This window comes from Archocentrus centrarchus, chromosome 13 (genome assembly GCF_007364275.1).
Source record: "Archocentrus centrarchus isolate MPI-CPG fArcCen1 chromosome 13, fArcCen1, whole genome shotgun sequence".
In the NCBI taxonomy this organism is placed as follows: Eukaryota; Metazoa; Chordata; class Actinopteri; order Cichliformes; family Cichlidae; genus Archocentrus; species Archocentrus centrarchus.
The window spans coordinates 6,843,986-6,856,221 of NC_044358.1; the positions used below are offsets into that span (position 1 = coordinate 6,843,986).

Here is a 12,236-nt window from a genome sequence, read left to right on the forward strand (position 1 = left end):
ACCCAGCCTCAGCAGCCAGCCGGAGCGCCGCTTCCCTCACGCTGCGAGCGGGTCGGATATCCATCTCCTGCTCCTCCTTCTTAACAGTATTCCTCCGCATAATCGGGAGTTGTGTCCCTGAGCCGTGAGCAGAGCCGCTGGCAATAGATCCAGGCGTGGTAGTTCGTAGTTTAAGCTTCTGACACCAGTGTAACGTTCCGTTATGTCACCCAAGCACCAGGCAGAGGTTTCGTTACTAACACCATTTAATCAGGCCGGACACACACAGAACAGCTCTCGCCGGATACAGCCAACTCTAACTCTCACAAGAAAAAAAGAGACCTCCCTCCCAAGAGCGACCCCCCACATCTCCTTCCGGTTCAACCCCAAAACAACCTAACTTAAAGAGAACAATAACTGTGACACACATTTAGCAATAACGTCCATCATGGATCATTACAATACATTTAACAAAATTAAGTAATTTATACAAAGGTTTTTTGTTTGATCTAATGAAATGAAGTTGCTTTTACTTGCTAATTTCATTTACTACATTGAAAAAGTTGAGTGATTTATTTATAAGTTTATAAGTGCTTTATACAAAGTTTAGTTTTGCTTAAATTCCATGTTAAAGTTTCACGGAGCTTAGCCAGCAACGTGTCCCGCTCGTGAATTTGAGCAACAGACGAAGCAGAGGAAAACACGCCCTCGGCGTATCCTCACTGCCGCTATAAGGAGCAATGTAAGTGTAAAAAAGGCTGTTCCGGGGGAGATTCAGCACGGGAAGTATCAGGAGACCTGGCTCGCTCTCTTCCTGCTGACGGCGGAGGGATTGAGAGCCGCCTGCGCATGAGCTACCGGCTACGAGCGGAACGGGTGAAGAATATCGACTGTCAACCCAGAGGGAGATTGGTGCAGCGGCCAGTGGACTGTGTGCGTCTATTTCAAGTAAGGACTGGGGTTGGGAGTAATAGCTTAAGATGGTGGAGCATCTACGCCCTGGACTGCCGTGATGTTGCTAACTGCTAGCCCAAGGAGCGTGTTATTTCCGGCGCAGCATGTTAGGGTTGTATTGTATTATATTGTGTTGTATAGTATTGTTATCTGTTAGACTGGGCTGGTGGCTGGTTTAGAGGGGTAATTATACGGAGATTCCCTACGTTTTATGTGATCGCGGGACGCACCCGTGCCGCGCATTAATCAGAGTAATTAGCAGAGTGAATGCCGCTCCGAGTGCGACTGTAAGCGGTCATGTTTGTGTTCGCTTCAGAGACTAGCAGAGGGTGCCACTGGATCGTTGTAAAGAGTATACCTACTAGTTATGTGCATTATATGTTAAGTCTGGGGAGTAAGGTTATTTACTGAGCTATGGTTGCTGTGTTATGGTTAAACCTGTTACATATGTGATTTGTTATGTTTAGATTGTAAGGCTGCGGGGTGTACTCACATGTGCATTTGTTATGATGTAATTTTCATATAGTTAAACCTGTTTTGGTGGTTCTTGTTGCAGACCACACAAATACCCACACACCTGCACCCCCGCAGACCCATACTACTGACCCTATGCGACCACAACCTGGTGGAGCTAGGAACAGCTGTAACTGCCTTGGTGGTGGAAATAAAGCAAAATAAAGCGAGCAAGACATCCGTGTGGTTCTGACCGATCACCTGCTGTGGGTCCCAATTCAGTAATCTGGCATTAGTAGTGTAGAGGAGGCAGACTGCCCCTACAGTAAGATATTTACAAACTGCCAAATAACACTTATGTACACATTTAACAACAAAATTATTATGCTAATGAAAATTAATATTTTATCAAAAAGAAAAAAAAAAAAAAATCAACCGTAGGTGGAAAAAAAAAAATGCAGAAAAAAGATGTATTTTTTCTGCATTTTTTTTTGTGGCTGCGAGGCATATCCGGTTAAAGTGAGGAGCCAATCAAATGTGTCCCGCTTTTGTGTTTTGAATCGGAGGGCGTTTTAACCGACGCAGCTTACGGTGAGGAGAAACACGGACTTGTGCGCGGATTTTTGTTCAAAAAGCGAAATAAACATTCACACACCAACATGGATTTGGACTCCATGAAATATGCAGAATTGCGATGTCTCGCTAAGGAGCTCGGGCTCAAGGCGAACATGAAGGTAAGAGCGCGGTACTTTTTAAAATAACTTCTCCTTTGTGTTTCCATAACGTTAAGTAGCTGTTGTCTTAGTTCAACGTGCGTTGGGCAGACTACATTCAAACGCATTTTTTTTCCCCTCAACATTAGGCCGACAAACTTCTGAAAGCCATAAAGCAGCATTATCAGCAAGAAAAAAAAGAATCGGAGGAGCAGGTAACTTACTGCTGTTTTTTAATGTATTGGCTTTGTTGACAGTATGTCATGTGTACAGCGCTAATCAGTGAATGGCTCTTCCAGAGGCGAGACATTGATAATGCCCTAAAAAATGAAAATGAAGCTCAGGAGAAATCTGAGGATGGTCAGGATTCATCTTGCAAAGAAGACGTTTCCAACACTGCTGGCTTTGTGAACACACGTCGAGGGAAAAGAAACGGTACCAAGAGAAAGATCTCTGATACTGCAACACTGACTAAGGGTGATGCCGAGATACCTCCTAATGCTGCAAAGGTATTATATATTACACCGCACTCAACACAAATGCACCACAAATTACTGCTATGTCTGTGTACAGGGTTGCTTTGTTGCAGTGTCAGTTCTTTGCATTCTGGAGGTTTAGACTTAAGTGCTTGTTTTTCCTTTTAAGGGTGACACTGAAATAGGTGCATCTAGTGCACCCTGCAGTGCTAGGGGTTCTAAGAAGAGAAAGGTGTCCTCTGCCAAAGATACAGACAAAACAGCAGAGGAACCTCCAAAAAAACTCCAGACCACTAACATTAAGGATGAAGCACCTGTGGCTGCTGAAGCAGGTCAGTAATAAAAGTTGATACACACTTATAACTTCTTTAATCTACTTGACAAAATTAAGTTCACTTTACTTGGATTTTATATTTCATGTAAAGAAATAAGAAATGAGTAAGTACTTTAAACACAGAACAGTCTTGCTTGATCAACATAAATAAATTATGCAAATAGTTGCCTTAATTTTATTATGTAGATAGGGCAGGATATTTTTATCAGTGTAGAGCATGGGAGCCAAGGGCTGTTTTTCTGAAAACTCCCATACAACAGCACATCTTTTTTTTACAACCAGAGGAGTCGCTGCTGATGGCCAGTCAGCAGAATGCAGGCCCAAAGAGCCTTCACAGTGGCTCAACCCAGAAACTACATCCATCTTTGCTCTGCAGCCTCCATCCACAGGGCAGCAGTGCTCTAAAGCTGGAAATATGTAAATGGATACCCTTTCACTTTGTCAGCATCTTGTTTAACCCTCTGCTATGAATTTTTTTTTTTTTTTTTACAGTTGTCTGCACACGTCTTGGCAAATATAACCATTCTGACACGTATCAAAAACCATTTCCTGTTTTTAGGGTTAAGATTGGGATTATCGCTCATGATGACCTCACAGGGCTAAATGAGATGTTGCTTTTGTATATAAGAGATTTTGGCTTCAAAATATGCTAAACTCTGAGATTAATCAAAATGTAATGCTGTAATGATGCTGTAATGAGATGCTGTAATGAGTAGAAGCAGAGTTGAGATATTTAATTGGGTTTGCCCTTTTAAGTGGACATCAGGTAGTAAAAGGGACCTGTATTCAGAACTCTTGTGGTCAACAAAAGGCGCTGCAGTGGAAGGAAAAAAGTGAAATAACTGAAGTCCAAAATACGTGAAGAAACCAAGGAATGAAGACAGAGAGAAGACTTCCATGCTAACTACACACCAATGAGAAAGATAAGAGACGGGAAGTGAAAGCAGGAAATAAAAACACAGTAAGATGCATGAGAAAACTAACCTTCAAAACAACTAATCTTAAAGAAGGACAATATGCAGTTAAGAAGCATTTCAGGGGGAGGACAAAAGAGAACCTGCCTGACTGCATCAGGGAACATCATCTTAAATAATGGTTCTTAAAATATCTCCAGACTGCTGACATTTCTCCTCCTCCACCATTCATATGTACCAGAAATGTCTGCAATGCCAGTGACAGCGAATGCAGGTCTGAGCTCAACTTTCTGTTGCTCCTCCCTTCTGTGTAATTCACTTGATTGTGAGGCTGGAGCCAGCCTTTCACTTCTTGCATCACCATGTGTCCACTGAGCTGCGCAGTGGCTTCAGTCCATTTAAGTTGAGTGGGTGGGTTTCTGACAGCTAGAAAAACTCATAGTGGCATCAGATAAACTGCTGGGAAAAATGGCCACAACTTTGAAGAGCTTAATTTGAACATCCCACAGATGTAAAGATGAGGTTGCTATACTCTGTGTGGTTAAGTTGTTAAAGTGCTCATAAGCTGTCATCTATTATCACTTCAAATGCTTTTTGTCTGGGAACCTCTGTGTTAATCAAGGATCAATATAATAAAGTACAGTGTGAACTAGTGGAGTTGTGGAGGTGATTTAAAAGCATCTACATGCTTCAGGCAGACAGAGCTCTTTTGACAGTTCACAAGCAACACGGGAGGAAGATACTGTAAAGAGCATCAGTGTGAAGCATCTCATGACATGCTCAGTTTTGCCAGTGTACAATTGTGCATTGAAATGAAATCAAAAGGGAAACTCTGTTTATAAAACGAATCTCATCCCACAGCAGATTCTCACTGAGCAGAACCTGCAGCGTTCTGGTTGGTAAGCTTCTGCTCTCACCTCAGCTGAGCACTGACCTGATTTGTAAACCTAATAAATTGAAATTTCAGAACCCTGGGTACACTGCAGCAAAGCACGACTGATTTATTGCCATATTTATGAGATACGAGAGCATAATTCTAAACAAAATTCACTGGGTGTTGCATTAAACCTGGTCTGCCCCTCAAAAGAGCAAAAGCTTGGAAACGTGGGTGTAAAAATCCTGCCTGACTCAGGGATGCTGGCAGCCGGAGAGACTCTCTCAGACTGGATTTGGTCGTTCATTTGTTTTTTTTTTTAGACACTGAATTGTTAATTTCAGCTACGGGGAACAAACAGGAGGAAGAATGAAGGATCTCACTCAGCCAACATGTCTTATTCCCTTTAAATAATGCAGAAATGTTATCCCTTTTCAAAGATGCATCAAATCAAACCATGGAATAATCTGCTCTGGTATATCTTGGAATACAGAATATGTTAAAAATATATGCTACTATCATCTGTTTATGGTTTTCACATTAAACTGGGATCACTGGGGACATGTCAGTGTCAGTTTACACAGCATGTAAATACCACTTTATTCTTCTGAAGGAGGTTTATCAGACTTGGGAATTATAACCATGATGATGTCATAGAAGTTATCTTGGCACATATTTAAAATCCAAGACTTGTTACAAACCCGAGGGCAGAGAAATTCCTCACAGAAATATGCCATCTGGAAACTGTGGGAATCAGGCTTTTGAGGACTGTGGCTTATAACACCAGGGACTAATTTGATGTCTCGGCCTTAGCTGTCTGAAGTTTAAAATATATATTTTAATCCCCACTCTGTCCACCTGCCTGTTCTGATTTGCTGTCTTTTCCAGGTAGTTGGTAGGCATAGTTGTGATGCTTGTTTGCATCATCTGTCATGCAAAGTGCAATACAGGCATTTTAAGCCGTCTCACTCTCTCTCTGTCCCTCTAATGAACTCTTTTAGGTTTTTTGGTTTGCTTCAGTACAAGATCGCCCCAAACACCACAGTCCTCATTATTCTGTCCTGTTTAGGCACATTTTTACAGTAGCTACATTTAACTGTTTAAGTAAATTACTGTTTTCTCAGTTCTTTGTGCAGCACAGCTGGCACAAAATATGGTCTAGTGGTCTGATTCTCGCAGAGGTTGCCACAGGTCATGGGCTCACATATAGGACAAGCAGCACATTTGTTACTACCTTGTTTGAGGCACACACATAATTAAGGTAATGCATTCAACCCAAGGGACAAAGAGGAATGCCTGAAAAGGTAAAAAGAAAAAAAAAAAAAGGAAGCCCGATGTTTAAGTCTACTGAATCCAAACTGGGAGCTTGTTCCACAGGGGTGGAGGGCCTGATAGCTGAAGGCTCTGCTCTTTAGAACTGATTTTAAAATAAATGGATCTGGATGTAACAAGGAGTCAGTGTGAGAAGCTAATATGGGAGAAAGCTTGCTTTCTGGAGAGATTATATTGCATCAGTGCAACAAGCAGGTGCACAACAGAGATGCACTGGGGACAGATGCAGCTCTGTACTCATTATTGCAATAAAAAAGGAGGTAAGTGTGGTTTTAAGAAAACAGTTTTCTTGGTTTGCCATTTCCATAATGTGAGTCACCATTTGTTCAGCGCTCTGGTAGGATGAGTCGAGATGCTGTTCGTGTCATTCAGGAGTGAAGGTGTGCGATGTCGTGAAGCTGTATGCACACACTGTACAAGCATAACTTACAAGGGGAAAAAAGTGTATTAAACCTTATTTTGGGTCAAAGTCGGCAAACTACTGATGCACTGGGTTTGACTGCCAATTCAGTAACCACTGAAAACCACTAAAAATTACAGCTCCTCATTCATTTTGACAGGAGTTTGCTTCTATTTGCTTCTAGAAGGACTTTGAGGTAAGGTGAGTCCTCATTATTTTTTGTTAGACAACACTAATAGATTACAAGGACTGTAATGAAGCTGGTGGACAAACCACTCCACACGACTCTGTGCAAATGACACCTCCTAATATATTCTGTAAGCCTGCGTCTGTCCCCAGACTGCTGCTCTAGATAAGTGTGTTCTGTTCCAGCTTGCCTTATTAAATCCGCTTAAAAATAAAGCAAGATCTCAGTTCCATAACACTGTGCAGGCCGCGACACACAGGCGTGTGATTGACTAGTCGAGGTGGAAGCCCAGGTATCTCCTGAGCATTAATATATTGTACTGTCTCACAAACACATGCACAGAAGGCATATTAAGCTCTCTCTGTGTTATTTAGAGAAACCACTAAATATTCAGTGTAAGCTCTACCCTTGCCACAGGCTGCACACACAAACACACACACAGACACATCGATGTAAGAAAACACACACACATCCACAGCAACTGACAAAAAAGCTGTGACAGACTCAAGAGGTGAAAGATAAAATTGTTGTTTTTTTTTAATGTCAGACAAATCTCAGGAGAAACCCCGCTCTGAATCCTTCCCTCGCTCTTTATTCTTCCCTTTTCACCTCTCGGGAGGTTTAGAGTTTTGCTCAAGGACACCTCAGCATCAGGAGTGGTCGCCTACGGCAGCACGCATCAGGGTGAGTCAAGAACAGGAAATTCAGCTGAACCTCCCTCACACACCTGTCAAATGTTCATTGCATTAACTCTTCCCACTCTGAGAAATCATCTGTCAGTGCTTTTCTGTCTGTGGGTGACGATCACAGTGGGTGCTTCATTTTTGGTTTTTTGCACCAAAACTTGTGAGTTTCACTTGATCATGTTGGTGTGTGTTTGCGCAGATTCAGTAACATCAGTGTTCAGGCTGTTACTCTCTGATTTATAGTTTTGATTTGGTAGAATTAGCCAGGAAGTGTTGACTCGTAGTAGTTGGCTGAATTTGCAGAGATTATGTAAAACCTGTTGATCACAGAGATTTATCACATGAGCTTCCATTTTGGTAAGTGAAGCAGTGTCTTAGTCTCTGTAAGATGTCTAGATGTTTCCTGGGCCACAGTTTCAGGGCCAAACCACACATGACTCGCTTTGATGCCTTGAGATATCAACTCTGGGAATTTGGGGGCTAACTTTGATTGGCTATTAGATTGGTGCAGTCACACAAAACCTGGAAACCCTGTTTCACTGATTCTCTCTGGATGCCGTTCAATTCAGCTTTATTTATGTAGCTGTTACAGCACCAATTCACTTCAGCAATCGTCTTATGGAGACCCTGTTTAAAGTCTCCCTCCATATTTGCTCTGCCTCACAAAATGAGTATGAACACTTTTGGGAGGATGTCATCTTTCTCTCTCTGCCCCCCCTCCTGTTTGCATGTCAGGATGCAGCACATGAATCATGGATAGACTACTAGGACTCATACCTGCTGTCCCACTGAGTGGCACGAGAACACAAACGCACACTCGCATGCACACTTTCACCTCGCCTCTGCTGTATAAATTATTCAGTGTGATATCAGAGAAAGGTCTTCTTTAGAGTGTGAGGCTGCATTTACACCTCGGCTGCTCTGACTTCAACATGTGATTCTCAGGCTGTTTATGTGTGTCTCAGTGTGTGTGTATTTTTCCTGTGTGTCTCACCAGAAATATGACTCTTGCTTCCTGTGTGTGTCTGCACACATTATTGTGTGTGTATGGCAAATATTTGGAATACAAAGGAATGCAGGTTTGTGTAAATGAGTATTCTTCATTTGCATTCCTACTGTGCCCGTGTGTGCATGAGAGGCGCAGTCATTGTGCATACAGAGAGGAGGCAGGTGCAGCCTTAGGTTGACATTACCAATGACATGGCCGGGGAGGAAACGGGCGAGGAAGGGCAAAAACGCAGGACTCCAGAGGTAAACATAACTTAAAAGGGCGTTTATTCAGGTAAGGGGGGAACACAAATACCAAAAAAAACCTCGGAAGGGAGACGGAGGGCAGGCACAGGGAACACAGGAACACACGGGCACACAACGTCAACGACGCGACAAGGAACACATGGAAACTGAGGGCTTAAATACACACTGGGTAATCAGGGCAAGAGGAAACAGCAGGGAACAACAGGTGAGGCAAATGAAACTAATTACACAGGGGAAGCAAAGCTGAACACAAAGCACAGGAAAACCAGACTGTCAAAATAAACAGGAAGTGACAAACCAAGGAACATACTGACTAAACACGGGGAACAGGCACAGACTCAGGACAGAGACGCAGACATATCACAACACTAGGAAACACAAGACATCAACCTACTGGGAGGACACACTCAGGAAATAAACTAACACAAAACGCTGGGCCAACGGCCCAGGACATGACAACCAATGACATACTTTGAGGCTAACAGTCACCAGCAGCAGCAACATCATGTAACATATACAGGCTGCATCATGTTTCCGTGAAATACAGCTGCACAAATATATTTGACAACATTAAAATTAATGTGGGGTTTGCCAAATGAGGGCAGTTGTGTTATTTTGATGAATGTATTGTTTTCCTCTGTAGGGAATGTCGACAGTAGCCACAGAGAGAGTGAAAGATGGACATGACCACTGGTTTAGTCTCTGTATTTTGAAGATTTGCGCATAGCATTTTGGCCGCCACCATGTTGGAGCTTTGGAGGCAGAAATGACCATATCTGAACAAAAGGATGTGCCAAGTTATCAGCTAATAGTAGCTAGCTTGGTTAGCAAGCTCCGTTTATAACTGCACAGACACAAATATCTGCTAAATAACTAAATAAAGCATTGTGATTTCCCTCACTAAAACTGAAGCACAAACTCCTTGGATGGCCTACACCACATACCAAGCCATAATTCTAACCAGATAATCCATAAATAATCCTGCAATAGGCACCAACAGTGCACAGTGAAGAGGCCTGTTTCAGTGACTCTCAGTAGCAGAGATTAGGACTAGTAGATGCTGATTGGCTCCAGCATCCAGAAGAATGAGTCAATAAAAAATTTAGAGTCGTTATAAAGCGGAAACGTTCCATGGAGGCCAACCACAGGCGGTGAATATGCTTTAGAGTCAGCTCCCATCAACAACCATGTTAAAAAGCCCAACTTTACAGCAGACTTCAACATACTTACAGCTTTCACTGTATAGCAAATTGACAGCTTCATAACAAATGCTTAACGTCCCTGTTTAAATGTTAAAGGCTTCAAGTTAAGGGCATAGTTGCTTTGACTGACCAGAGCTGCTAGCTATCTGCTGGACTTCACCTCAGTTAATGTCAATCATGACTGGACCTCACTGCTGTGTTCGTGCTGTTGTACTGGGATTTTAATTAATCTCTTTAGACTAATTAAATAATGCAACTTGTTTTAATAGCACATCCAAAAAGTTTGTGCTCCAGTTTTGGTAAGTGAAATTCTAGTATTTTATTTGAATGTTATTTTGCACTAATTAGCAGATAATGCACTCATATAGCCTGTGGATGCACCTTATTAACAAAGCTCACTTGCCTTGGCTAAGAACTATAAATATGGTCACTCCTGACTCCCCCCAAAAAACGTTTTTTCTTAGATTCAGGTTATGGTTTAATTGCTTGAACCGGGTTTAAAACAAAACAAACAAATAAACAAAATCTGCTCCAGTGACAGCACATTACTGTATCACATAAGTAGTAAAGCAATGAATTCAGAGCAACATGTTAATACAAATGTAGCCTCTCAGATGGCGGGAGCACAAATGTTTGCCATGAACGCAGCCACATGATGTCTTAGGTCCCTGTTGCAGGGCCTTGATTAGTATGCGGGTCAAGACTTATCCCATGTGACCGATCCAGTTTAACATTGTAGTATCTGCTCTTTTTTGTTAGCAGATCTTTTTAGTAGCATGGCAACGCAGCTTATCCTGATAAGGGCTGGTCATTAGAGATGCATCTGTCCATACATTTCCAAACCCACTCCCTCCCACCCTTTCATCCATCGCTCCACAACCAGTATACGTATTCATGTATTCCCAGCTCTCGAGGTGCCAGGACTGCTGTCTGTTTGATCTCCTCTGTGGCAGCCAAAGGTCCCTGAGCTCCCCTCTTTGTTGTCTGCTTCCTCTAACTGAGATCGCCCTCAAACTACAAAACCTCGCTTAGCAGGCGTCAGCATTGGTGCTGGACAACATGTTGGGTTTAGTGTTATTATTCCAATCTCTCTACAAGGCAGAATGGCTATATGAATAATGAGCATGAATGTGATGGAATTCAGGTGAGAGGCTGTGAAAAAAGTATCTGCACTTCCCTGTAACAGATTTAGCCACCAGCTACTCTCCAGCTGCATTCCCTGGATATACTACACAGTCTAGTCTGGTTTAAACACATTTTATCACTCAAACGGGTGAAATTCGTCTCATATGAAGAATTTACAGATGAGTACAGACTTTGAGAAAGAGCTTAGAGGAGAACCTTCATGTTCAAAGGAGACAGATGAAGCGGTTCAACATCTGATTGGGTTTTCCTCCCTGTGTTAGCTGGAAGATGATCCAAAAAATGTTGAAGGATGAGTTCAAGGATGTGGCAGAGAAGAAAATAGGACTAAAGGTCTTAGATCTGAAGAAAAGAATATGAATTTGAGTTCCTGTTTGATTACTTTAATTCTACCTTTTGTCATTCAAGTAGTACAGATAGAATAGTGTATCCTTTAAATAGTCTGGCAAGCTTGCCCTTGGATTTGTCACCAAAGTTTAGGTTTATGTGTGCAATGCTCTGATCTCCTATCGGTCCTCATGCAGAAAGTACCTGACTTTTTGAATCTCAGTGTCTTTAAATTCAAAGTCCTTTCACAAGCCTGATGTTTAGTGGATACGGTGTTAAAGCTTTCATGTTTAATCATTATTATGTTAAACTAGTTGGTATCAGAGTAGAGAAAACAGGGAAAAATGTCATGATTATTACTGTAAAATGATTTAACTTTAACAGACAGGCCTATTGTGCTCTGCTTCCTTGCCTGCAGTTATTTGTGAGAGATGGCAGGATATTTTTCTAAAGGTTGACACTTTTACAGCTCAGTTCTGAAATGAAACGAGCACAGGAGGCAGGATAGTGGGTAAAAAGAACTTCCTGTGTGCAGCACATCTCAGTGTCAGTCATGTACCTGCCGAGTGTCTTTGAGCAACACTAACAAAAAAAACAACACAAAACTCCTGATTCCTAATTCACAATGAGGCTCTGCATAAAATGTTGCTGAAAATTGTAACTTCTAATTTCCAGACTGACGCACTGTTGAAGGGGTAGAACTCTGCTTAACTTGTATTAATCTTTACACCTCGTGCCTCTGTCGAAGGTTTTTTTGTAGTATAGAAAACCAGGCTTCCTGAGGTTGACACGCTGATCCTGAAACTAAATTGGACAACAGAGCTAAACATGAACACAGTGAGAGCACTGTGCGCTGTAGGATGTTGCTTGGTGTAGTTCTGCTGCTGAAGTGAAATCATTTGAAACTGATGAGCTGTTATTTACCTTTAGTTTCTCAAATGAGGAAATACATTTAAGCTAAGATTTTTTTAAAGTCAAGCAAAGTTTCCCACTTGCCTTGAATGTAAA

The 12,236-nt window shown here is 42.0% G+C and overlaps 1 protein-coding gene across 4 annotated transcripts in view; it reads left to right on the forward strand.

The window, feature by feature from the left end:
- The first annotated feature begins 1,936 nt into the window (after window positions 1-1,936).
- LOC115791085 (nucleolar and spindle-associated protein 1-like) overlaps window positions 1,937-12,236 on the forward strand; it is a 33,068-nt gene continuing 22,768 nt past the window's right edge. For 2 of the 4 annotated variants that reach the window (XM_030745181.1, XM_030745180.1), the window contains exons 1-4: window positions 1,937-2,120; window positions 2,249-2,314; window positions 2,399-2,608; window positions 2,745-2,907. In XM_030745181.1, the coding sequence (XP_030601041.1) occupies window positions 2,046-2,120; window positions 2,249-2,314; window positions 2,399-2,608; window positions 2,745-2,907 (514 nt within the window). In that variant the 5' untranslated portion in view covers window positions 1,937-2,045. Of the gene's footprint in view, window positions 2,121-2,248; window positions 2,315-2,398; window positions 2,609-2,744; window positions 2,908-3,191; window positions 4,431-12,236 lie in introns of those variants that run through there. The other 2 variants (XM_030745177.1, XM_030745178.1) reach the window with 2 other exon arrangements.